Source organism: Balaenoptera physalus (assembly GCF_965194825.1).
Source record: "Balaenoptera physalus genome assembly, chromosome: 3".
Taxonomy (NCBI): domain Eukaryota; kingdom Metazoa; phylum Chordata; class Mammalia; order Artiodactyla; family Balaenopteridae; genus Balaenoptera; species Balaenoptera physalus.
In genome coordinates, this window is record NC_138890.1 from 29,632,097 (window position 1) to 29,659,485 (window position 27,389).

General features: G+C 50.8%; 1 protein-coding gene across 2 annotated transcripts in view; it reads left to right on the plus strand.

Annotated features, from left to right (window-relative positions):
• The window catches only part of SLIT3 (slit guidance ligand 3), a 619,558-nt gene that overhangs the window by 518,224 nt on the left and 73,945 nt on the right, over window positions 1-27,389 (plus strand). For both annotated transcript variants that reach the window (XM_082456399.1, XM_082456400.1), the window contains 7 exons: window positions 4,306-4,456; window positions 5,638-5,712; window positions 12,532-12,675; window positions 13,471-13,614; window positions 16,311-16,474; window positions 17,550-17,682; window positions 26,838-26,906. In XM_082456399.1, the coding sequence (XP_082312525.1) occupies window positions 4,306-4,456; window positions 5,638-5,712; window positions 12,532-12,675; window positions 13,471-13,614; window positions 16,311-16,474; window positions 17,550-17,682; window positions 26,838-26,906 (880 nt within the window). The remainder of the gene's footprint in view (window positions 1-4,305; window positions 4,457-5,637; window positions 5,713-12,531; window positions 12,676-13,470; window positions 13,615-16,310; window positions 16,475-17,549; window positions 17,683-26,837; window positions 26,907-27,389) is intronic.

Below are 27,389 nucleotides of genomic sequence, written 5' to 3' on the forward strand. Positions count from 1 at the left end.
TAAGTCCCATTTTGCAGATGAGAATATTGAGGCTCAGAGAGGCCAACTAACCTGCCCAGGGTCATTGGACTCCAGCATGGCTGCTCTTTACAACTGTAATCCTCAGCTTTCCCAGCTGCGGACAGGCCCACGGCCTTGAGTTATAAAATCAAAAAGACCTTGACTTGACTTGATAGGGAGTTGAAAAAACTAACACTCCCTTTCCAACTTCCTTCTGTTAATAGAAAATGACTTGAGCAAGAAAGAGAGCAAGCATCCCTGTTTACATGGCTCCTCCCCTCCAGCATGAATATACCAAGACCCATTTGGTACAGAACAAGTCCTCGGGCCTAGAGAAATTTCCTTTCCCTCTGAACAGAGAGGGCGTTCTGAGTTCCTCGGCACTGCCGCCACCATGCCAGGGCCGGGCCTTTGGGAGTGGGTCCACAGGGTGCCCTTCCACGGGTGCCTCCCTGGTCCTCCAGCAGCTGGCTGTGACCAGGCAGTGACCAACTGCAGGCCATGGCCGTTTCCCTCTACTTCCAGGCAGATAGCTGCATTCATGTTAGACTCTGACAGGGAGAACTTACTAGGACAGCTGTCTGCCCACCCAATCTCCAAACTCCTGGTGAACAATTGGTGTTTTCCAGCCAACTGGTGTCTGGTCCCCTGGACTTTGCCGACGAGTGGATAACGATGTTCTCTTGATTCCGTTCATGACCTGTAACCGTTGCTTGTCCTTTCAAGCTGAAGTGCCCCAGCAGGCCTCCTACTCCCCCCAGTTCCTCTTTCTGCTCCTTTCCTCCTTCTTTCATCCCACCCACCTTAGGGGTATTGGAGGTAGAAGAGAACTCTGGACACGTCCGTTGGCAGGTCCTTGGTGCCCTGATAACCGTGCATCTGTGACTTCCATTAAACAAACTGGTTCCCCAGAGGATGATGCATAATGCAGACTGCTAGTGACAGCGGCCACCCTGGGCCCAGCGCTGGCCTCTGCAGCCAAGTCCATCCAAAGGATGGGAGCTTTGGCTCCCCACCTGCCTCAACCCCGTGACCATCCAAACATTACATACATCCTCTCCTGGGAAGTGGCGGCAGGGCAGGGATTCATAATAAAACCGCGTTGCTGTGGATTTCCACTCCCCTGGTCTATTGAAGTTTCTCTGTGCTCACGTCCCAAGTGTCGTCGTTCTGAGCTGCCCACCAAGTGGGAGGAGGGCTACGGGGGCAGGAGCAGGGGAGATGCCAGGTGACATCAGCTCTCCCGAGACCCATTTCAGCCGGCGTCTAGTTTTATGGCCCTTGTTCAAATCCTCCGAGATCTCTCCTGTCTCAACTCCCCTAAAGACAAGAAGCAACGGCCTATTTCAGTTACTCCTCTCCTACTAAGTATTTCTGGCAGTGACAAATATGCATTGAGATTGAAATTGACTTTTAAAGCTCTGGAAAAGTTAAAAATACTTTTGGGTAGTTATGAGCATTAGGCATAACAAATGGCTCCGAGAAACCCTGAGTAGTTTGGGTAATGAAATATGAAGTGATGGAGGTGGCATTTCAGGCTGGCTCCGACTGGGGAACGCACTCTTTCGGTTTTGTACGTATGCCGTTATTAACATTTCTGGCTCCCACTCATATGAAATACCACACTCTGACCCCCTCGTTATTACAAACCAGGGCAATAACAAAAACAGCAGGGGGAAAAGTGTTGGAAAGAACACATTAGTCTATCGAATCTAATTGCAAAATCATTTCATTAAAATGGGTCAGCGGCTCCATTGCACAGGTCAGCCAGTTATAATCTAAGTATACTACAGAGAGCGATTCCTGCTAACTGCAGACGCTCTCACCTTGATTGAAACGAAAACGCATTTAATCGGCGGCTGTCCCCAGCCGCAGCCCAGCCGGTGCTCATCTTCAGGCTCATCATGTCAGCGAGCAAACTGTGTTCCCTCCTGTCTTTCTGGCTTTGATCACTCAGGGTTCCTCCGCTTTGCAAGGATCCCATCCTAGACACCTTCGCAAGGAAAAATACGTGCCTATGTACGAAAAGCCCCTTCACACCATCACCGTGGGGAACCGCCGTGGGGAATAAGAGAGGGTTGTCATCTAGCAGGGTTTGCGCGATGAAATTCATCCAGGACTCAGCACGCTGATGCGTCGGCGGGTGGGGGGCCGGAAACAGCCCAGGTCAGAGTTATTCAGTGGGACGGATGCTGACAAGCCAAGGGTGAGAAATTTGCATAATGCATTGGACCAGGGAGCCGCCCAAAACACCTGGGATACCTGCTTAGATTTTGCTCACACAAGCCTGCAGGTGGAAAGTGGATGAAGGAGGGGAATGGGGAAGGAGCAAAGAGGGAAAGAGACAGGTCCAGGCCTTGACCTTCTGTTTTAGGTGGATGATGTCACTTCAGAATCAGAGACCCACCAAGTCCATCCCCAATCAGGCATTACCATGGGGAGAAAACGTGAGGAGTGAGAAACCAAGAGGGCAGTGGAGACATCTGCTTCCTGTCTCCCTGCAGCCCACTGCGGGAAAATGCCATTCAATTCACCTCCACCAGCTTGACTTTATGATCATTCCTAGGTCTGGGATTAAGGTTTTGTCCAAAAGCACATCTGCAGTAAAGCAAAGTATTAGTCACATGGGCCCCGGCCGCAGCCTGCCTGGGTTTGTTTCTCTGCCACGTCCTGAGTGACCTGCAGGCCTCAGTTTCCTCATCGATAACATGGAGTCACGATAGCCTCAGAGTGTTGTGAAGATTTAATGGGCTCGCCTATTTGAAGTTCAAAGAATAGTGCCCTGCCCGTGCTCCATGCTCAGTACACATCAGCTATCATCACTCACTACGCTGATGTTTTAACGGCTTCTGACATGCCGAATGTTCCGCTAGGTGCTCAAAAAAATAGAATCACAAACATCTGTACAACTCTTGACCCTTTTCTGGAGGCTCTCCACCGCCTTGATCTTCCTCAAATCTTCACAGCCCCTGTGAGATAGGGGCAATTATGTGATTCCCATTTTACATGTGGAGAGATTGAGGCTAGTAAGTGGCAAAGCCTGGGCAAATCCACGCCTTCTATTGCTAAAACCTCTGTACTGCAGATGCCCCGTTCCGCTCCTCATACACATAAGAGGGCCAAGGTCCACCTCAACTAGCCAGGCAAACAAATGACATTCACGTTCTCTGAAACACTGCAGAAATACGCACGTATGGAACAATTTATGTGCTAAGGACACCCCATTTATGCACTGGACAAGTGTGAGCCAAGCTCTTGTGCCTGGCATTGTGCTGCTGAACCACTGAAGGGGAAAATAAAAGAGACCCGACCCCCATCAACTGGCTCGTGTCTGATAGGAGAACCAGAGCTTCGCTTTTATTTCGGGCAAGATTTGTGGTCTCACAGAGGTTCGCCCAGGTGCCGGGGGATCATTTCTGATCATTAAAGCGGCTCCCCAGGGCATCTCTCAAGACAGCACATCGTTGGCCCTGTTACCATTACTGTGTATGTAACCTCCAGAAAAATTCAATTTCAAAAATTAATCTTAGCTTCAACTACTTTTAGCTCATTGGAACTGGCTTTTCACTGTAGTTAAACAGAGCTTCCTCTCAAAGGCAGCAGGTACATCTAACCCTCACAAGAGTTGTACTTGCCTTTACAGTGTTTTACATTTGAATTCATCACCAATAATTTTTTAAAAGAATTATCAGGCAACCCTGAGCCAAATTCCCAAACGTCAAGGCAGTGGGCTTCAATTCCCCAGGACCCCAACTCTCATGATTGCTTCCCAGTCATGAAACCAGGTGTCAAGGGTACTGATTGCCATGTGCTGGGCCCCCTTTATCGTTTCATTACCTGCTTTGTCCCTGAAGACAACTGAGTTTATGACCCTCTTCCCTGACCTCATTCCCACCCCTGACATAGCTCCCATCAAAACCCCATCAAAATCTCTTCATTTGGATTCTCATGAATATTTAGAGGGTCCATGGATCATGGGCATCAGGGACTAAGCACCCCCCGTAAATCGTAGACCAAATTCTGTACAGGGACCTCAAAAAGGTCCACGACCCACAGAAGCTTAAGAGCCCACGGAGCTTGCGGCATTAGATGGAAAGTGACGAATGACAAAGACCAAAGGGAGAGCAAGCAGCCTGGAGGCTGGGGGGCGGGGAAGGCAGAGCAAGGTGGCCAAAAAATGAGGGCAATGCTGCCTCTGTCACTGGGCCATCCCCCCGCCCCGTGTCTCCCCACCTCCAGTGCCCACAACCTCGCCCCATGCCGGACCGGCTGTCACTGACGCCCCCTCTTTGGCGCCCCCCCCAGGCTCGGAGGATTACCGCAGCAGGTTCAGCAGCGACTGCTTCATGGACCTCGTGTGCCCGGACAGGTGCCGCTGCGAGGGCACCATCGTGGACTGCTCCAACCAGAAGCTGGCCCGTGTCCCAAGCCACCTCCCCGAATACGTCACCGACCTGTGAGTGCTGCCCAGGCGGGAGCCCCTGCACGTCCCCACGCCCAGTCTCCCTGAGCCAGCCAGGGTGGGTGTGGGCTCCTAGAGGTGGCCCCCTCCCGGCTCAGTCACCTGGCTGCTCCTTGGTGTCCCCTGCGTCCCGGGACGAGGGCAGACTCCCCCAAGCATCCTCGGGGGACAGCTTGCTCACAAATAAAGACAGCTCATTCATTCTACTGATACAAAGATTTTCTGAACACCCGCTGTGAGCCAAGCACTGTGCCAGGCCCACCCTTCTCCCTGGTGAACAAAGCAGACCACCCCTCCTAGCCCTTAGGAAGCTTACAACATAACCGGAAAGATGGATAGCGCATAAATGACTGTCCTAAAGTGAAAAAACAGCTAGAACGATCAGGTATATCTGAGCCTCTGGTTATCCATGCTAATAAAGAGGCGTGTTGGTTTATCCAGAAGTGGCAGAGCTCAAAGTTACAGCATGGGGTGGGTGATGGATCTGGGCCTGACTCCTGTCTTCTCCAGTTTTCCTGAGGTTGGGCAAGTTGCTTCTCAGATCTGAGTATCAGATTCTGAGCTATAGAATGGAGGTGTTGATACCTACCTCCTACGGGGGTTACAAAGATTAGGTAAGAGGATGCAAGCACAGACTTTATCTTGAATCCTGGCATGGACTAAGCCCTGCATAAATGATGGTGGTCTTTATTATTATTATTATTATTATTATTATCTTTGACTTTCTCCTGCCCTCCCTGAACTTATATGAATGTTGGGCATGGAGTCCCTGAGCTGCCCTTAGCAGAGGGATGTGGTCAGGAAAGACCTGAGTGGCTTGGAGAGTTGGAAGAACCTGGGGAAACCTCCCTGGGGGTTTAAGTGGTCATTGGTACCCCTACAAAATGAAGGCAAATCATTGGCACTTCATTGTTAAGTGCTGAGCGTTCAAAAAGTTGAATACACCTTCGGCAGAGGGTCTTCCTCTCCTTTCTGGCCCCTTCTCACAGCCCTCCTCTCGCTGCTGGGCCCCCCATGCTGATGGGGTACACGGAGGGTTACTATGGTGCTATTGACCTGGACTGAGTGAGGTCCAGGTGGCAATTCAGCTGAAGCCACGGGGGGATGGGGGACCAACGGAGGAGGTGTCCCATCCACAGCTAACCCACCGCCTCATCTGCTTCCTTCCCGTGTAGCCGACTGAACGACAATGAGATATCTGTTCTAGAGGCCACTGGTATCTTCAAGAAGTTGCCCAACCTGCGGAAAATGTAAGTCAGTCTCAGGAATTTGGCAGACTGGAGCAGAACGCCAGGGCACAGGTGGCTCCCTCTCCCTTCGCTCCAGGCCCTCTCAGTCTCCTCCTGACCCCTGCTATGGGCACGTCCTGGGAAGCAAGACACTAAGGCAGGGCTGTACAGAGGCAGAGCATGCACTTTGCACCATCCCTGACCCTCACCCCATCCTTGCTCACCCGCATCCTCCACCCCACGCCCAATGTCTACCCCAGTGGGTGGTCGGAGGGGCTCAGGTGAGGACCAGCAATGGGACATGGGGATCTAGGGTGCACATCACTTAGTAATTTTTATGAGGTAACAGTCAGAAGGTCTGTTTTTAGATGGACCCTAAAGGCCTCCACATGGTTGAGACACACTGGAGCAGAGACGCCACAGCTGCCTCACCTCCTTCATCTGTAATCACACTGGTGCACAGCTGACCTTGCTTCCCCCTCCCCTTCCCTTCCCAGGTGTGCCAGCAGAGGTACCAGCATGGACAGGGGGCTCTTTGCCATCTAATTCCCTTCTCCTTGACCCTGCTCCCCACTCCCACCCCATCCTCCGCATCTCCCGGCCCCAGAGTTTGAGTCTGCCTCTGGGACAAAGGAAAACGGTCAAGCCTCATTATTCATAGAACCTGTATTTGCTGTTTGCTTACTCACTAACATTTATTTGTAATCTCAGAATCAATACGCGCAGTGCTTTCATGGTCATTCATATACATAGACAGGGCAGCAAAAACTTTGAGTCCCCCGATGTGCATGTCCCCAGCTGAAATCGAACAAGGCCACGCTCTGATTTCTTGTTTCAGCTCCCAGACTGTAAACAAGTGTCCAATCCACAGTATATTTAGTGCCACATTTCTTTTTTTGCACGTTTGTGCTTTTGTGGGTGATTTCACTGTTTAAAATGGCCCCGTAGCTTAGCACTGGAGGGCTGTCTAGTGATCGTAAGCATAGAAGGCTGTGATGTGCCTTACGGAGAAAATACGTGTTACATGAGCTTTGTTCAGTCAAGAGTTATGGTGCTGTTGGCTGTGAGTGCAATGTAAATAAATCAACAATATATATTCAATAAGATGTCTTTAAACAGAAACATGCATCAAACAAGGTTAGGTATTGATCGGTTAATGAAAATGGTGACCAGAGGCTCCCCTCGCAGCAGTGGTTCAGCATTCACTAATTCATCTTGCCCAGTGACTTTGTAGAGCTTAACCACAATGAATAATGAGAATTAATTGTAACCCTTATTTTATTTTGCTCTCCACTCTTCCACCCATCAGTCCCTTGCAGGCAAGAAGGAGAGAGACCTTCCCCTGCCTTGGGCAGCATCTGGATCGCATCAGTGCTATTCAGGATTTCTCCCTCCCTCCCTGCCCACAGTTGCCACCTTGGCCATGGCCTCAGCGACAACTCTGTAACTGGGAGCAGTGGAGAGCACTGTAACTGGGGGGGCAGTAGAGGGAGGACACACGTGGGTCCTGGTGAGGTTCATGGCTGTCCGAGTGGTCAAGCCCACCTCTAGCTTCAGGAACCCAGCACAGACATCACCCATCACCTGCCAGGAGATGTGCTTTTAAATTCAACCCCTGAAAATGCATACTTTTTTAAACTTCAGAACAAGTTTACATGCACATGGAGATAAGGCATGTATTAAAACAAGTAAAGCTGGCCAAGTGCATATTTGCACAGTAAACAGGATCAAGTAGTCTTTGCTTCCATGAAGAAATATGCGCTCTCCCATTTTAGGTGAAACTCAAGCACTCTGAGTCTTTCATCTTCCTAGTTTTGACAGGGACCTGAGTATGAAGAACTGTTTCCGTACACCAACAAAAACAACAGCACAAATGCAATGATAAGTCGCAGCCAACTCCCAGCCTCAGCATCCAAGCCACAAAAGGGAGTGGTGCGGACTGTGGCAAAATGTAGGCCGAGTCCTCACCAAAAGGGGCAGACGTCACTAAGTTCCTCCCGGCATCTGCTGTGCTGGAAGGAAGGTCAGAGCTGCCAAATATTCCCTTCAGGGGAGCAGCCGGAAATCCAGGTATGGCGGAAGAACAGGCAGGCCGGCATTTGTTCTGAGTTCAGCTCTGCCCCCCGCCTGCTGTGTGACCCTAGGAATGCCCTTAGCCTTTCTGGGCCTTTCATAGTAGAAACAAGTCCACCTTCCTTGTAAGGTGTGATGAGGATCAGAAGTAAGTATAAGAGATAAGGGGAAAGACATGGCCTCTGTCCATGGGACTGCAGTGAGAAGGTGCTGGAAGACAGAAAGAGGACACCTGGGTCACGTGACCCAGAGCCGATGGCTATACATTTAAAACAGGAGTTACAAACTCACATGCTTTCAGGACGCCCTGTGGAAAGGGAATGGGTGCAAGGCAGCAATAATAATAACGGCGACTAACAGTTACTAAACACTTTGTGTGCCAGACTCTGCTGATATGCAAGCAATTACCCCTCACCAAGAAAAACAAAACAGCTTTGAGATAGCTTCATTTTACAAATGAGGAAGCTGAAACACAGAAAGTAACCTGTCCAAGTTTAAACATCAAGCCAGGAGTGGTGACAGTGCAGAGTAGCTGGGGAACGCACGCACTATCTGAAGGCAGTGAACACATGTGTGTGCACGTGTGTGTGCCTAAATCCATATACATATAGTGTCAGCCAACCAAGCACACGTCCCAATAGGGCAGATCTGGTCCCAGAGACCACCAGCTGCAACCACTTATTTAAAATAACTTGATGGCGACTCTTGTTAAGTAAACAGTCCTTGTTTGCTGGGACCCATCACCACCCCTCCACTCCCGAGAGGTGATGGGTCAGCTGGAATTGTGCCCATCAGAGTGGTTAAAGCCAGCTGTGCCGTGACTGAGGCTGCTCAGCTTCCTCAGGGACTGTGGAGCCAGGGCCCTAAGGTTACAGTCTGGACGGCGGCACCCCGACAGGGCACGGAGGCAGAGGAGAGTGGACACACAGCCAGGAGTTTGGACTCTGCGGTGCCTTTCCAGACTGTTCTGAACCTCTGTGCCCTTTCCTGTCATGTGGGAATAATGAGATTTTATGAGTATCACTGAGGGATGCAAAAAAAGATGTGAGCTGTTCCCCACAAAGGTTATTAGGACTGTGGTAACTCAAGGTGGCTTTTCAAGTGACCTCCCATTCAGAGTGGGGTCACGGCCTCTTCTCGGGCGAACTTTCAGATCACTTCTTACACTGAAGGAGCATCTCAAGCAGAAGCTGAAACCTAGCACCCCTCTAGCCAAAATCAAATCCCATGGGTGGATTTGGTGGTAGTGGTTGTGTTTTTGGGGGGTTTTTTTAAACATCTTTATTGGAGTATAATTGCTTTACACTGGTGTGTTAGTTTCTGCTGTATAACAAAGTGAATCAGCTCTACGTATACATATATCCCCATATCCCCTCCCTCTTGCATCTCCCTCCCACCCTCCCTATCCCACCCCTCTAGGTGGTCACAAAGCACCGAGCTGATCTCCCTGTGCTATGCGGCTGCTTTCCACTAGCTATCTGCTTTACATTTGGTAGTGTATATATGTCCATGCCACTCTCTCACTTCGTCCCAGCTTACCCTTCCCCATCCCTGTGTCCTCAAGTCCATTCTCTACGTCTGCGTCTTTATTCCTGTCCTGCCCCTAGGTTCTTCAGAACCATTTTTTTTTTTAGATTCTGTATATATGTGTTAGCATATGGTATTTGTTTTTCTCTCTCTGACTTACTTCACTCTGTATGACAGATTCTAGGTCCATGATGGTTGTGTTTTTAATAAGAAGTAGTTGCCCTCTTTTAAAATTCAGGAGTTTCCACAGAAAAATAAATGTGGATTTCTAGCACCTTTTGGAAAATCAGAGGATCTGGCACAACTGAGCCCATGTTCCCCAGCGGCTCCAGTTGAGTTGAGCTGAGGAGCGGCTGCCCCCCAGCTGGGGCACGTGCTTTCCTGATCACTGCCATCCCCACTGGGCTTGCTTCCAATTTTAGGTCACCTGCCTGGACCCTGTGGACGTTTGAGCTTGTAACCCCAGCTCGAAGTAGAATTTCCACCTGCGGGGGCCGGAGAGGTCCATAAGGAGATAGACAGGACCTCCCCGACCTGACAGGGTGCCAGTGTGCTGCTCAATCATGACCCGGTAGCCTCAGCTTCCAGAAAACTCCGCTTAGGTCTCTCCCAACTGTATTTCCATTGAGGACTGGACTTTTAAACAGGATTACAGATGCTTCTCTGTTGCCAGAGTTTATGGGCTGTCCTACAAACCTGAAGAGACAGAGACCTAGAAGAAGTCCAGGCTTGCCTCCTCAGACTCAGGCTTTCCAGAGATGAATCCCCCAGCCTACAGGGGCCTTGGTGTTTCTTGGGAAGAATGAGAACAGGTTCTGAAAGGTACACCCAGCAGTTTGCCGAGGCAGCGTGGCCAAGCATTGGGTTTGTCCTGCCGTGGACCACTCTGGACCAACCCTGGCCTGGGGTGGGAGTTTCTGAGGCTGGGTCCTTTCAGGTGTGAGATCCCCATCCTCACTGGAGTCAAAGCCATGATGAAGCAGTAATCCTTCAGGTGGGTCTGCAGAGACAAAAAGGGAGAGAGGCTCAGTGCCCTTAGTTTTGCGTTTGGAGGTTTCCTGGGATCTGGGGCATCTTCAGGAAGATACTGCTCTGAGAATAAGATGGAGCTCTTACAAAACCCTGAGGCACTGGTTTTGTGTCTGGAACGCTTGCCCCAAGCTGCTCTCTCTCTGTCCTCCGGCCCAAGCTGCCTGCAGTTTTGTGTGGTGCTTTGATGGATGGAGAGAGATCAGCAGCCTGGTCTTCTGGAAAATTCTGTCCCCTTTTTTCACTCTCCTTATGTTTCCATTCTCCCAGCCCGAGGAACTCCAGTTCGCAAACCTTACAGTAATGTGATGTTAATTCTGCTCATTTAAAGAAAAAGATGTCAGGAAATGGGAACCTCCCACTTCCTAGCTGCTGTAACTCATCTTCATTGCCCACCCCATGTACTTCAGTTCCCCAAGAAGCCTAACTCTCTCGAGCTGGAGGAGAAGCTCCAGCATTTGGATTAGTTATAGCTGCTGGGAAAGTCTTTCTCTCGCCTCCCATGTTGAACTTGGGGGTAATTTGCAGTCTCCCCTGTGTATTACCTTCATTTCTGAGTTCTCGTGGACCAGGGCTACCAGGATTTATAAGAAAACCGGCTGAGTTGCAGGAGAGTCAGGCAGGGAGCAGAAATCCAGTTTGAGAATCTCCCAGCTCTGTCAGATCTCAGGGGAGGGATTCTGAGGAGTATTTGCACCTGTTTTCTCAGCAGGATGGAAGGAGGGAGGCGAGGAAGGCCATGACCAGGAGCACAGAGGGAGCAGACAATGTGAGGGTGGGAACTGTTTCCTCCACACCTGCCCACAGGTGTGGGCATTGCCACCCCCGCAGACCCAGCCCCTATTCGGGAAGAGGGCAGGCAGGCAACCTGTATCGAGCCCTTGGGTGCCCAGTTGAACTTTACTTGCTCTGAACCATCCCTATAGGAGGCTTCACCCCCAGGGGTGCTGTGAGTCAGGCCAGAGCTCCACAAGGAGGGCACTTGAGAGAAGCAGTAGTACCAGGGACTCATGGAGTGCTCTGTCCCTTTCAGGGCTCTGTGACCAGGAGCAGTGGCCTCCCCTCCCTGGGCCTCAGTATGTCCAGCAGTACAATGGGCCAGCTGGTCCATCTCTCCTGAGCCCTCAGTTCTAACAAGCTCAGGGTGCTCAGCCAGTTAGCAGCTGTGTCTCCACCTACGGGTCTCCTGTTCACAGAACAAGGCCCCCCCAGGGTGTTTGCTGGGGAAGCTGGATTCTTCCCTCAGCTTTTGTAACTCCATCACTTTCTGCCCCAGCCAGCCAGCTGGGGCTACCTTTCAGGCCTGAACATTTGGGTGGTCTGTGGAGACCCCCTGCCGCTCGCAGCACCTATAGTTCTGCGGGACGCGCTTGCTGCTCAGGTCTCCCATGCAGCCTGCCGCGTCGTGGCTGGGCGTCGGAGGGAAGAGCCCGCTCTCAGAGCTCGAGGGCAGTATTGGAAATGGCAGCACTGAGACTTGATAGGACCGAGCCCACTTAGGAAAACACAGTGTCCCAAACCCTGAATTCTGCAGAGCAGTAATAGAAGCGATGGGCATCCACATCGTCCAAGGAACATTGACGTGGGAAAAGTGGTTCACTGGAGGCTTTTCTGTGTGCCCGAAAGCGTGGTCTCCGACCCCAGTGCTATCCGCTGTGTGACTGTGGGCAAGTTACTTAGTCTCTCTGAGCCTCAGCCACCTCATCCATAAACCAGGACAATGATAAAAATGATGCCCATCTGATGGGTGTTGTTTTGAGGATTTGATGTGATTCTGTTGGTCAAACCCCTCACATGGTGCCTAGTACATAATAAGTGCCCAAACTGTAGTAACTAGAAAGGGTCCATTTATATCAGGGATCTCAAATGGTGAAAGAGCCGAAGGTTCTACAAATGCCTCACCCCGCAGGGAGCAGGCATGTTTTGTATTTTCCTCCTGCTCTCCTCTGGGGAATCACTACTTAGTGAGAGTATCTGTGGAAGAGAGAAAATAAGTTTGAGAACCATTTGAAATCTGCCAGTCCCCAGGGCATTGAAAAGAGAACTGTACTGAAATGCTACACAGTCTGTTTCACACAGGTAGCCCAACCATCCACCCCATGGGGGGCTGGGCTCCCTGCTTCCTGAGGCACAGGTGCTGAAGACCAAACATCTTCAGCATGGAAGCCATTCCCTCCCTGCGTCCTGACCTCTTCTGTCCCCTCCTTCCAGAAACTTGAGTAACAATAAGATCAAGGAGGTGAGAGAGGGTGCCTTTGACGGAGCGGCCAGCCTGCAGGAGCTGATGCTGACAGGGAACCAGCTGGAAACAGTGCATGGGCGCATGTTCCGTGGCCTCAGCGGCCTCAAGACCTTGTGAGTTCCCAGGGCCCGGGCCAAGGCCAGAGGGAGGGAGATGGGAGAGCAGGGGCATCAGAGGGGCCATGAGGGCTGGCGGGCAGCGGACTGGGCCCGGGCGCCGGCCTGGCCTGCTGAATCCTGGAGCCGGGGAGACATCAGACATTTCCCAGCCCTGGATGGGAAAGAACTTAGCATGCTAAGCACCCTGCAACACACACACACACACACACACACACACACACACACACACTAAAAGACGCTAGCGCTAACGTATACACAGGTATAGATTCATACCAGAAACAGGCACACACTCACACATGTACACATAGACATTACACATGTACATGAAAACGGCATATAGACACACATGCAACATGTGGATAAACACACAAACAAGCATGTGCATATAAGCACACACACATACCCACAAGCTGATGTCCACAGCCACATCTTGATTCTTCCCTCTCCTCCCCAGAATATACATACATACACTAACTACCATACAATATACATCTGGACACGTACACATGCATGACACCTGCTTCTACTGTAAATACAGCATCTGCAGCCAAGAATGTGCATACACATTTACAGGTAGCCCCAGTGGGGACCCAGGCCCAGCTATCACAGGAAAAACCTCAGCAATGTGACTGGTCTGAGCTTGGATTTGGCAAAAGCATCCCACCACACACACACACACACACACACGCACGCACACACGCACGCACACACACACACACACACACACACACACCCATAGGAGGGAAAGGATGGCACCTGTGCTTGCTCACCCCACCCCTCTCCCTGCAGGATGCTGAGGAGTAACCTGGTCAGCTGTGTGAGCAACGACACCTTTGCTGGCCTGAGCTCAGTGAGGCTGCTGTCCCTCTACGACAATAGGATCACCACCATCACCCCCGGAGCCTTCACCACGCTTGTCTCTCTGTCCACCATGTAAGTCCCCCTGGACCAATGGTGCACTCATTCTGGGCTCCTCTCCTGCAGACCTCTCCTCTCACAACACCCTACTATATTTGGCGTAAGGTCATCTATCCATCTGTCAACTTAAACACTTGGCAGGCTCCCTCCATGTGCCAGGCACCATTTGCTACTGAGGATTCCCAGACGTGGGCCCTCCTTCCTGGAGCTCACAGCATAGCGAGTTGCCACAGAAGGGAGGTCCGCAGTGATATGAAAGCCTAACATAGGCTTTGTCGAGCTATGCTCTGGAAGGTGAGTGGGAGTTGGCTTGTTTGCGAAAGCAGGAAGTGTATTTCTTTCAGCGGGAAGAGCATGTGCAAAGGCCCTGTGCTAGGTTGAAGCAGAGCAGATATGCGGGACTGAGCAAAGTCCAGTGTGGTCATAGTACAGAGTGGGCAAGGCTGGAGTGGAGACCAGGGCCAGGCTGCAGGACTGCTGTGGGCCATTTTGGTCTTCATCCAAAACACATCAGGAAGCCACAGAAGGTTTTAAGCAGGCCAGTGACATGATGTGACAGGGGGTTTTAAAATGATGTCACTGACTGTTTAAATGTGTATCAGAACCAGTTAGAATCTAGCTTTCTGGACGAATTTTTCTGCCCACAATATTCACTGTATTGGTAAGGGAGGCTGTTTAGAATAATGGTGAAAGCTTTGGGCTCTAGAGCCAAATTTTCTGGGTCCATATCCTAGCTTTACCTCTTGTTAACTGTGTGCCTTGCAAGAGTTACTTCATCTCTCTGTGCTTTAATTGTCCCTTGTCATAATCCACCTCACAGGATTGTTATGAGGACTGAATTTGTTAATATTGGTAAAATGCACAGCAGGGGCCTGAGATATAAAAAGTACTCAGCACATGTTAGCTTTTATGGTTTCTCATAGTATTTCCATGTGGCTCTGTTACCCTTAGTTGGTGGCTCATTTTTCCCTCCCTTCCCTTCTCCAAAGACCCTTTGGAAGACAGAAGAGAAAGGCTATTGCTGCATCTCCTGTTGCTGCCCGTGGTCATGCTCCCATTCAGCCACCTCACTGGCAATCAAAGCCAAAGTTACAGAATGTCCTAAAGGCCCCATGCAGTCTAGCCCCTCAGAACCTCCTTGCATTCCAGCCCCACTGGCCTCACTGTTCTGCGCACACCCCAGGCCCACTTCCACCTTAGAACTTTGCACTGGCTGTTCCCACTCCCTGGAAAGCCCTCCCCCTGGCTCCCTCCCCTCCTATTTTTTGCTCAAATGTCAGTTGCCTCAGCCCCATTCCACCCCTCTGCCATCACCCCCAGTTCTTCCAGCCTTGCTCTTCTGATTTTTTCCATAGCACTGACCATTTTCCTAACATACTATACTTTTTGTTGTTAATTACATATCGTCTGCCTCCCATCAGCTGGAGCATACGTTCCAGAAGGATGAAGGATGGGGATATATGACTGTTTTGTTCACTCCTCTATCCTCAGTGCCTACACCTGAGCCTGGCACTAAGCCTGGCCCATTATATAATGGTGGAATAAGTGGATGAGTTGAATGAATGAGTGACGTGAAGATAGAGGACAGTGGGTTAGGAACTAGCACGGGTGGGTTGGTTTATCTCAGCCCACTTCTCACCCCTCCTGGATGCCTCTGCACTGGGAATCCAAAGACACAAAAGATGCCAAGAGGGCTAGAGTCACAAAGCATGAAGGGAACCAGCTCCGACAGGGGAAGGAACTTGCCCACCTTCTCACAGCTACTGAGTGTCAGAGCCAGAATCAACCCCAGGAAGGACTGACTCCCAAGCCCTTAATTGCCATGTCAAACCGCAGCCCCTCAAGGGCTCTCCAGCCCTCTTCTGTAACCTCCCTAAGTTTTACATTCCTCATTTGTGAGATGAGAATACTGTCCCCTCCTTCCTAGGGTTGCTGTGACAAGTCTGAATGAGAAAATGGATTTGTAAAGCACTCGGCCCCGTTCCTGTCCTCTAGGAAACCCTCAGAAAGTGATAGCTGCCCTCATCCCTCCATCTGTCCCATCACTGCATCTGACAGATTCATATAAAGTGCCTATGCCGATGTCCTGCTAGTTCCTGGAGACACAGAGCAGGACAGACAGACCTGGCCCCTCCCCTCCCCTCCGGGAATTGAGAGTCCAAAGAGGGAGGCATTACCAGCTCGGATGGATGCTGTGAAGGAAATGAAGGGGGATGAGGGGGGAGAACGGGACAGGGCAGAACTTTTCATTTCCCTTGAGATAAGGGGCTTCTCTGAGGAGGGGTCATTTAAGCTGAGGGCTGAAGGAAGAGGAGGGGCCAGCCAGGCACACCGTAGAGGAATTCATCCCCGGCGGGAGGAGCAGCACACATGAAGGCTCTAAGTGTAAGAAAATCTCTGCGGAGGAATTGAGGCAGTTCACACAGCTGGAGCTCATCAAACAAAGGAGGGCATGGTGGAGACCGCGTCATATCCATCCGCGGAGGTCTAGAATGAGACCCTTGCAAAGACTGCCTCCGGGTTTTAGAAGAGAGTCTGCCTTCCTTTTCTCAGACCTTCTACCTCCTTCGTCCTTTCTCCTTCCCCTGAACCGGAAGCAGACCTGCCTGGAGAGCCAGGCCCTAGGCTTGCAGACCTGGATCCCAGGACCAGCTCCCACGGGACAAGGGTAGAGGCTAACCATTCAGAGAGGGGCCCTTCTCTCCTCCCAGAAACCTCCTGTCCAACCCCTTCAACTGCAACTGCCACCTGGCCTGGCTCGGCAAGTGGTTGAGGAAGAGGCGAATCGTAAGTGGGAACCCCCGGTGCCAGAAGCCCTTCTTCCTCAAGGAGATTCCCATCCAGGACGTGGCCATCCAGGACTTCACCTGTGAAGGTAAGAAGGCTGGGGGCGGGGCAGGGGAGCAACACCTGGGAAGACAAGGGAGCTACAAGAGAAAAGAGGTGCGGGCAGGCTGCAGGTCAGGACCCCCCGAGATCTGATTCTCCTCTGCCCTCAGCATGCAGCCCGAGCTCTAAAGGGCTCTGCAGGCCTGCTTCTAGCCCACATGGCTCTGTCGTGCAAATTAAGAACAGGTGCCTCTTTCTAAAGACATTTGACCTCCATCAGTCAGAAATCTGTCATAATATACTGATTTTGTTAAAACGAGATACTTTACAGCTATCTGTGAAGACACTGTTGTACCAAATATCTTAATCTGCCGTATCCACAGTGAGGTTGGCACCCATTAGATGGTTGGGCACCCTTGTGCAGTACGCTACCTACACAACTGTACATGGGAGCCCTGGGCCGAAGTTTTCCTGCCTGCATCATCATGAGGCTGAGAGTATGTGCTCATGAGAAACAGACTTCAAGATGAGCTTCTGGGAAATTCCTGTCACTGGCTAGGCAGTACGAATACCTGAAGATGCAAGGCTTTTGAGTGTCAGGATTCCAGAGGGCATATTTGTTTGCATAAATTCAAGCCAGCACAATTTTTACTTGGTCAACTTTAGGTTATCTAGAGATGGATGAACTGGTTTGTAGATTAACTGAGGTTAAGGTATAATGGGGGCTGGGGACACATTGACCACGCCAGAGGGATTGTATAGTGGAAGGTGTGGGGAGAGGGAGGAGAAGGAGGGAAGTAGATAGGGCCTTGCCCCTACCCTGACCACTCCTTCAGTCAATTTGGCTTATCCAGATCTGGTTAACAGTAACCTCTTCCATATCCAACACCTGGTTAATCAAGTTTTTAGCGTCTTTGTTTTATGTTAAATGTGGTAGAAGATGGGCAGCCCTGTTCCCCAACCCAGGTGCATCTTCTTTCCCTTCCAACCATGGATAAGACCAGCAAGCTCCTCATTCCCAGTTCTGGCTCGAAGCGGAGGGCTTCCCTTTCCTGTGGGCAGCTGGGTCGGGGAATGGGCCTCGCTCACCTGCGCCATGCTCACTCCCCGGCTCTCCACAGGCAATGATGAGAGCAGCTGCCAGCTGGGCCCGCGCTGCCCCGAGCAGTGCACCTGCGTGGAGACGGTGGTGCGATGCAGCAACAAGGGGCTCCGCACCCTCCCCAAAGGCATCCCCAAGGACGTGACGGAGCTGTAAGTACCCCCCCACCACCACTGACACCCCGTAATCCCGCCACTACCGGCATCCCTCACACTTCACCCCTGCAAGCAAGACAGCCTGGGGATGCCCTACCTGAATGGGTCCCAGCAAGGTGGTGTCAGAGCCTCAGCAGGGGGCAGGCAGCAGCTTGCACGCGGGGACAGGAAGCTCCCCTCCCCAAGCCTCTGCCTGGCAGGTGACGAGTATCCAGAATACAAGTGGGAGGGCTGTTGTCTCGTTTCCTCTGTCACCCCCAGTCCCCTGCTCTGCACCCTGCCTTCTAGATTCCCCCATAGTCCCTCAGTCTGACACCAGAAACAGCACAGGATAATCGTCAAAACATGGGCCCAGAGGCACTATGGCTTACCAAGCACTTCTACAAATATGATCCTGTTCTACCTTAAAAACACCCATTTTACAGATGAGATCTTAGTTCTGGGTTCTGCTAACTCTCCACCCAGGAGCCTTCTTATTGCACAGCCCAAGCTCCTGACACTAACTCCTCAGGGGTTCCTCCTGCCCCAGAAGCTCGCAGTTAAATGAAAGAGAGGCCCTTCTCTTCCTGAAGGGCTCTTACTCTTGTGGACAAAACGTTATTTCTGCCCCCGGGGAAGCTCAGAGCGCCCCACAGGCAGGGAGGCCTCTCGGGAAGGTTGCAGGAGCGGCGCAGCTGCGGCCCGGTGAGCCCCACACATGCACAGGCATACGAGCCCCGTTCGGTCTCCCATTCATTCGCTCAACACGTATTTGTTGGGTGCCTGCCACTTGCGTCAGGTACTCTGCTAACACTGGAGAGACAGTGGTACACAAAACAGGCATGACCTCTCCACGCGTGGGCTCACGGTTTAATGGGGGAGGTTGACATTCACTCGATCATCTCAGAGGCACATGTGACATGACAGCCGTGAAAAGCGCTACAAAGAAGAGGAATCAAGGTTGCTATGACATCCGAAAGTAGGGAGATTTGACTTCGATGTGAAGATTGGAGAAAGCTGCTCTGGGGAGGGGGGCGGGGGTGGAGCGGATGATGGGAAGGGAGGGAGGCTGCCCGAGCTGAGGCTGCATGCTGGGAGGGGGCAGAGCCAGGAGAGGGGCTGGCGGAAACCCAGAGAGCCCGGCCGGGCCACGCCACCGGCCACCTCTCATTCTGGCCCTCTCTGCCCGGACCCCAGGCACACCCCACTCCTCTGGGCCAGCTTAGCACGCGCCCTCTGGCTCTGCCGGTGCCTCATGGGGTGGAAGCTGACCACGCTCTGGTCTAGAATGGCTGAGAGGTTCCTGGGTGTGTGTTACAGCTCCTGGCGTCTCGTGACACTCAGCGAGGCTGTAACCAGGGCTGCCAGCCCAAGGGAAAGAAGGAAAGTCGGGATAGTCACTGAAAAGTCTGTGTCAGCCCTGGGTTTGGGCTGGGGCCGTGCCCTCAGAAATGTGCATGAGAAGCAGTGTGGTGAGCTCCATGCCCTTTTCCTGGTGGGCTGGGCTGGGCTGGGCTTGGGGTGGGGACTGCAGGAAATGACCCAGGTACACGCCTCCTTCCTGGGCTAATTGAGTGCCAAGTGTCACGTGTCAAGGAGAAGAAAATGCCGTGAAAACAGGCCCTCAGACACTTTTCCCCAAAGCTTACGAAACAGAGATTGAAACGACAAAGATAATTGGCCGTAATTATAAGGTAAACTTCAGAGCTTTGAGAGGAGACCTGATTTCCTGCTTTGGAAATGATGGTGCTTCCCTCTGCCAGACGTGGGTTCCAGAGCTCGCCAAGGAGGGCAGCCCTTACCCCTGTTCCCAAACCATCCCCTGGAGGGGAGAGGGAGTATCTGGGGAGGGCAGAGGGAGGCAAGAAAAGAGATGCCAGAGAAAGTGAAAGCTGGCAGGCCCAGAAAACTGGGGCTTGGAGGTCTCTTGTTCAGGGACACTGGCTGAGTCCAGATTCAGTGTTTCCAACACTGGCTTTCCAGCTCCCTTGGCATCATTAGTTATCTCAGGCAGAGCTGCCAACTTACAAAACAAAATTAAGTTTAATTAACTGAGAAGGGGTGGGTAGACGTATGTGTGTATGTGTGTGTACGTATATGTATGAATGTATCTGTGCGTGTAAACAGATGAAATGCAAGCTCAGAGAGGTTAAATATATACATATGTATATATATATTCAAACTGTATTGAATAATTCAAAGGTATTAGAGCCAGGCACCGCTCCAAGGCTTTCCACAGAAAGTCCCATCTAATCTTCATAATCACTTCAAGGTGGTGATTATTATCAACCTCATTTTACAGATGAGGAAACAGAAGCTCAGAGAGGGTAATTAATTTGCCCAAGGTCACACAGCTATTAGCTAGTGGAGCCTGAATATGAGGCTCAGCTGCCTGACTCCGGAGTTGGCCGTGCATCACCCCAGGCCCCCAGTCGGACTCCTGGCTTGGAGTTGGGGCTCCTGGAAGGGGGCTGCCCTCCTCCTCCTTCACCATTCAGTAGGTCCAAGAATTCTTTGTGCGGCCCTCGTCAGCACCACAAAGCTCGAAACAGAAATGGGGAACAATCCATTCAACGCTCCGTGTGGATTTTTTTTTTTAAACATCTTTATTGGAGTATAATTGCTTTACAATGGTGTGTTAGTTTCTGCTTTATAACAAAGTGAATCAGTTATACATATACATATGTTCCCATATCTCTTCCCTCTTGCGTCTCCCTCCCTCCCACCCTCCCTATCCCACCCCTCTAGCTGGTCACAAAGCACCGAGCTGATCTCCCTGTGCTATGCGGCTGCTTCCCACTAGCTATCTGTTTTACGTTTGGTAGTGTATATATGTCCATGCCACTCTCTCACTTCGTCCCAGCTTACCCTTCCCCCTCCCCATATCCTCAAGTCCATTCTCTAGTAGGTCTGTGTCTTTATTCCCGTCTTACCCCTAGGTTCTTCATGACCTTTTTTTTTTTCTCTCTCTTAGATTCCATATATATGTGTTAGCATACTGTATTTGTTTTTCTCTTTCTGACTTACTTCACTCTATGACAGACTCTAGGTCCATCCACGGATTTTCATGCGAGGCAGACGTGTCCTCGTGTGCTTGCGCTGGGGCTGAAACAGAGCATTTAAATGCAGATCAACGCAAAGGTTGACCTGCTCGAAATGCTCTAGTAGTTCTAAGGCTGGCAGGGCAAGAGTGCAGTCTTCTGAAAGGGTCCCTCCGGGGCCTGGGCTGCAGGCTAGAGGCAACGTTGGAGTTCAGAGTGTTCATGAAGGGCTTCCTACAAAGAGCGCTTTCCCACACCACCGCGTCTGCATTTCTGAAGTGAAACCTTTTGATTCCGCATCCTCTGAGCCTCGATGCCAGGTCGCCAGGGACATTCTGCACTTAAAACAGCTCCCTCGCAGCTCCCACTTGGCTCCGCAGTGCCAAATGCAACAGCACCTGGGGAGTTCTGGGGTCTTCATCACACAGACGATGTTTCCTGAGCATCTACTGTTGCCCGCTAGTGTACAAGGATGCTCTAGTGAGCAAAACAGACATGGTTCTGCCCCATCATCACAAATTCACACAAAGGGTGTCCCCAGGGGGTGCGGGGGATGGTATCAGGGAAGCGAAGCTCAAGCGGAGGCCAGAGCATCTATGTGAGGTAACTAGACAGGGAGGGAGAAGAGGGACCAGCGGGTGCAAAGACCTGCCCCCGCACCAAGCGGAGCATGGGGCGTTCGAGGAGGGGTAAGGTCAGTGGAGGTGGAACCGGAGGTCAAGGGAGAGTTTGCTGTAAGGTGAACCAGAGAGGTAGACAGGGACTGCAAGGGTTAATTTCGTTTGTCAACTCCGCCACGCTGTGGTGCCCAGTTGTTTGGGCAAACATGAGCTAGATGTTGCCGTGAAGGTACTTTGTAGATGCATCAGCATCTACAGTCAGTTGGCTTTTGAAGTAAAGGAGACACCCTTTCTAATGTGGAGGTGGGCCTCATAAAATCCGTTGAAGACCTTAAGAACAAAAAACTGAGGTTTCCTGGAAAAGAGGGAATTCTGCCTCCTGACTGTAACATAAAAATGCTGCTTGAATTTCAAGTCTGCCTGCCTGACCTTCCTTAGAATAAATTCTCTCTTCATCTCTCTCTCTCTCTCTCTCTCTCTCTACATATGTGTGTGTATTAATATATGTGTATATGTAATATATTCATATTCCCTGTTGGTCTGTTTCTCTGGAGAATCCTGACTGGTACAGGACAGACCACCGAAGGCTTTGCAGGATTTGAGCAAGAGTTGGGTAGCCCTTCTCCAACAAGCAGTGGAAGACAGGGAAGGATTTTAAGCAGGGAGAGAGGCTGATATAATCAGCATAGTCCTAACCAGAGCCAGGCTGGAGCCCAGGGCGACTGGCATGGTGGGCTCCAGAGGCTCTAGAATCATCTGTGTCATTGCCCATCCTCCAGGGTCCTGAACTTCCCTGTGTCAGATGAGGATGCTGTCAGCATCCCTGAACCCCAGTGGTCATTTGTGCATTTATTCAACTGTTTAGCAAATGCATGCATTTGTGGAGCACGGCCTGCCCTGCAGATGGAGCTAGGCCAGGCCAAGGGTACTCCTTGACACCACTGTAGGTTTTTGTCTTTTTAATCCAAGGTCCTGTGAACAGCCTTTCACCACATTCATTCATTCATTCAACAAATATTTGAGGCCCTACCATGAGCTGAGCTGAGCATACTATGCTCTGGGATACAGCAGGAAGCAAAACTGGCAAAACCCCATGCTTCGTGCAGCTTACATTCTAGTGAGGGTTAGCAAATCAATTACAGAGTAGAGCATATCCTCTTGGGCTGAGAGGGCCAAAAGTGAAAATAAGAGACACAAAGTGGAGAGGTGAAGCAACATAGGGCTGACTTCTCGGGCTCTGGAGTCCAACAGATCTGCATTTAGATCCCGGCTCCTGAGCTTACTGCTTATACCTCTCTGCGCCTCAGTGTTCTTGCCAACAAAATGGACAAAAATACCCAGCAAAATACACCCCCTAACGCCAGAGGATTAAAGGAGATAACAGACCAGAGTCTTTCTCCCAAAGCACTGGCGTGTACACCTCAGCTAATGCCGGTGAATTTTGTCTTGGTTTTGTTATTGGCCTTGTCATTGTGCTGGCTGTGAGGTTGAGTAACGTACCTCAAGCCACACAGCAAGCCCAAGCCATAGGCCCACCCTCCGATGTGCTTGCCACAGGGTCTTCTAAAAAGACCCCAGCAAGGAGACTTGGGGTTTCGGTGTTTTGTTCTGAGTTCCATCTTAGATGCCTCAAGTTTGCTAAGTAATTGTAGCAAACAAACGAGAGAGAGTCAGAGAACGAGCAGCGGAAGAGGGTGAGAGAGCGCTGCCAGGCTGAGGCCAGACTCCTTCAGGCTGCTCCCTCCCCTGGGGTTAATCAGTCTCCCTCTAGCAGAGATGCTCTCTGGACCAGCGCCTCCCCAGCAGCCCTGCTCATTCATCCAGCTTCTGCCTCCCAGCTTCCCTCCATGCCACTCATCCACAAAGCACTTCCTGCAGGTGACCAGGTGGCGGCCCAGCTCGGCTTGTCTCCCCTCCTTCAGCCTGCGTAGACCCCGGAATCCCACCATGCCCGCAGCCTCCCTGCCCAGCGGAGGGAGCTGGAAGCCTCCCCTCAGATGCCTGCCCCTCCACCACCGTCACCTGATGAGGGGCAGGGCCAGTGTCCACACGAAATGTAAATGTCCTGCAGGTCATGCTGGGGAAGAGGCATTCAGGAAGCTCTCCAAAACGCCGGGCCCTGCACCTGTCTGCAGTCATGGCCTCTCCTTGCACTTTGGTTTTTAGGGAGTCTGGGGGTGTTTAACGTATAATATTGTATTTGTTTCAGGTACATAGTGATTGAATGTTTTTATACATTATGAAATGATCACCCCAGTAAGACCAGTTACCATCCGTCATCATATACAGTGCTATTGACTATATTCCTTATGCTGTACATTTCCTCCCCGTGACTTATTTATTTTGTAGCTGGAAATGTGTGTCTCCTAATCCCCGTCACCTATTGCATCCGTCCTCTGGCCCCCTCCTCTCTGGCAACCACCAGTTCTCTGTATCTGGGAGTCTGTTTCTGCTTTATTTTGGTTTTTAGATTCCACATGTAAGTGAAATCATACAGTATTTGGCTCTCTCTGTCTGACTTATTTTACTTACATAATACCTTCTAGGTCCATCCATGTTGCTGCAAATGGCAGAATTTCATTCTTTTTATGGTTGGGTAGTATTCCATTGTGTATATACCACATCTTCCTTATCCATTCATCTACTGATGGACACTTAGGTTGCTTCTATGGCTTGGCTGTTGTAAAGAAGACTTCTATGAACATTGGGGTCCATGTATCTTTTTTTTTTTTTTTATAAATTTATGCATTTTATTTATTTTTGGCTGTGTTGGTTCTTCGTTGCTGCGCGCAGGCTTTCTCTAGTTGCGGTTCGCGGGGGCTACTCTTCTTTGTGGTGCGCGGGCTTCTCATTGCAGTGGCTCCCCTTGTTGCAGAGCACGGGTTCTAGGCCCACAGGCTTCAGTAGTTGTGGCACGTGGGCTCAGGAGCTGTGGCTCGTGGGCTCTAGAGCGCAGGCTCAGTAGTTGTGGCGCACGGGCTTAGTTGCTCCACGGCATGTGGGATCTTCCTGGACCAGGACTCGAACCTATGTCCCCTGCATTAGCAGGCGGATTCTTAACCACTGTGCCACCAGGGAAGCCCGGGGTGTACATGTATCTTTTCAAATTAGTGTGTTCGTTTTCTTTAGATAAATTCCCAGAAGTGGAATTACTGGATGTATGGTAGTTCAATTTTTCGTTTTTTGAGGAAACTTCATACTGTTTTCCATAGTGACTGCACCATTTTACATTCCCAGCAGTGCACGAGGCCTCCCTTTTCTCCACATCCTTGCTGACACTTGTTGTTTCTTGCCTTTCTGACAGTAGCCATTCTGACAGGTGAATGAACTGACCACAGTGTGATCTGCCCCACCTCCCGCTGTCCTCCCTTCACCCACCAGACTTTGGCCTCCCCAGCCTTTCCTTCAAGTTCAGGGCCCTCCCCAGGCTGCAGTCTCCTATGCTGCATCTCCTCCTTGGCTGCATCTTTCTGCAGAAAGCATTGGGCATTGTCTATCACTACACCTTGTTCCTTTGCTTCAAAGCACACATTGCAATTTGTAATTTATATTACTTTATGTGTGTGTCCCTTCTCTCTCCCTCCCTCTCTCTCCCTCTCCCTCTCCTTCTCTTACTCTCTCCTTCCCCTCTCCCTCCCTCCTTCCCACACACACATTAGATTTTTAAATGCCAGAAAGTAGGCACCACCCCTATCTTACTCACCAGTATATACGGTACCTGGCACATTGCAGTTGCCCAATAAGTATTTCTGCCTGAATAAATGACTACATCAGTGAATACATTTCTCTTAGCTCCTCTGCCTGAGGGCATAATCTAAACGCGTGTGCTGCTGAATTTTAAGTCAGATGATCCAGCTCCCTGAAGGCAGAAATGGGGTCTGGTTCATCTTTGTATCTCCCCCAGCATCTAGCATAGTTCTTAGAGAAATAGATATACAACAAAGATTGAGGACCAAAGGGACATTAATCCAACATACCATGGCAACCAGAGACCGTGTGGGGTCCTGCCCAATGTTCTGTGCCACGAGGATCCCTCAGGGCCAGCCAAGGGAATAAAGTCACTTGGCCTTAATTTAAGGTAATGCCCAATGCCTTACCTTTAAGGTAAGGTAAGGACAAATTGTCCTTAAAGCTAAGCCCGGTTTGGTCATTGGCACACTTACCCATATCATATTTTAACCCATTTCATCCCATTCAGTCATTTTGTGCTGGGTCTACTGGATGCCAGGCAGTGAGCTAGCACCTCATTACTCAAAATGTGGCCTGTAGATCATGAATGAGCTCCACCATCTCCCAAGAGCCTATCACGAATGCAGACTCTCCAACCTGATGGCAGACCTACTGGATCAGAATCTGCTTTTTAGCAAGATCCCAGGTGATTCATATGTACATTACAGTTTAAGAAGCCCTGAGCTAGAAAAAGGTAGACCTAGAGAGGATCTGCCTTCATGGAGCCTAGGGCAGGCACGGCACCAACAAACGGGAGCAGCCGGATGTTGACTCTTATGGGAGAGGAAGCTATGAGAGCTTTATATCAAGGGAGACTCACCCAGGAGCTGAGAGTAGACATTATAAGCCATCTTAAAGATTTTGCTATTTTGTCCTTAGAGCAACAGGAAGCCCAGGGAAAGGGGTCTACAGCAAGGGTGGGGATAAATGAATCAGCCCATGTCTCCTCTTTAGGGTAGTAATAACCTTTGTAATTCATCATCAAAGCACGACTTCCTTCTCTATCTTCAACCACGCTTGGGTGTCTGATGAGCAGCTTGGCACAGGACCCCGCGGTCCAGGCAGGTCTAGGCTCAGCCTTTGCCCATTCAGGAGGGGTCTCCTTCTGTTGGTGTGGCCTCATTCTGAACCCCGTCCCCTCCTGCATGTGGTCCTCCTGCTGGGGACCATAGTACAGGGCTCCAGGAACATGCCCTGTCTCCTCAGTTTCCAGAGGCATATCAGAGATACTCAACACGGAATTAGGGTTCTTAATGGCTCAGCTCTCCACAAACTCCGGTAGCTAAATAGAGGCCGTTTGGAACTGTGATAAAACTGCAGTCAGAGAGACCTGGGTTCAAGTCCTAACTCAGCCACTTGCTGTGTGACCTTGGGCAAGCGTTTTAACATCTCTGAACTTCTGTTTTCTCAACCGTGAATCCCTGCCATGTAAGGGTATTGTGCAGGCCAGGTACAAAGTGGGTGCTTTATTCAACAAATAATTTATTGAACACCTACCGTGTGCCACAGCCTTAGGGGACTCCAACCCTGGTCAGTTTTAGGCAAGAGCCCTGCCATCACGGAGCTTAGCAGCCCAGTGGGGAAAAGTGTCATTAGTTGAGCAATCACACAAATAAATATTAGATGACAAATGTAGTATATGCTTTGAAGTGGGGGGAAAAAGAGCTATGAGAGAGCAAAACAGGGACCCAATCCAGCCTGGGAAGTCAGGAGAGGCATCTTGAGATAATGGCAATGTGCCCAGTGTCTCTTTGCCCGACGTGACTCTGCACCTCTCTTTCAGGTACCTAGAAGGAAACCACTTAACAGCCGTGCCCAAGGAGCTGCCCACCCTCCGACACCTGACACTCATGTAAGGAGCCCAGCGTTGGTGGGATATTTCATTTTCTGTCCTTGGGGAGCGCAGGAAACTGATGCAGAGGGTGGGTAGGGCAGCGCTGCAGGCTTTGGGGCATTCCTGCACTTTTTTTTTTTTTTTTTTTTTTTTTTTAATGCTCTTGGGAGCAGCTCCTGTTTCGAGGGCCAGTTGGGCCTGCTGACATTACTGCTTTTATTTATTTATTTATTTATTTTATTTTATTTATTTATTTATTTATGGCTGTGTTGGGTCTTCGTTGCTGTGCGAGGGCTTTCTCTAGTTGCAGCGAGCGGGGGCCACTCTTCATCACGGTGCGCGGGCCTCTCATTATCGCGGCCTCTCTTGTTGCGGAGCACAGGCTCCAGACGCGCAGGCTCAGTAATCGTGGCTCATGGGCCCAGTTGCTCCGTGGCATGTGGGATCTTCCCAGACCAGGGCTCGAACCCGTGTCCCCTGCATTGGCAGGCAGATTCTCAA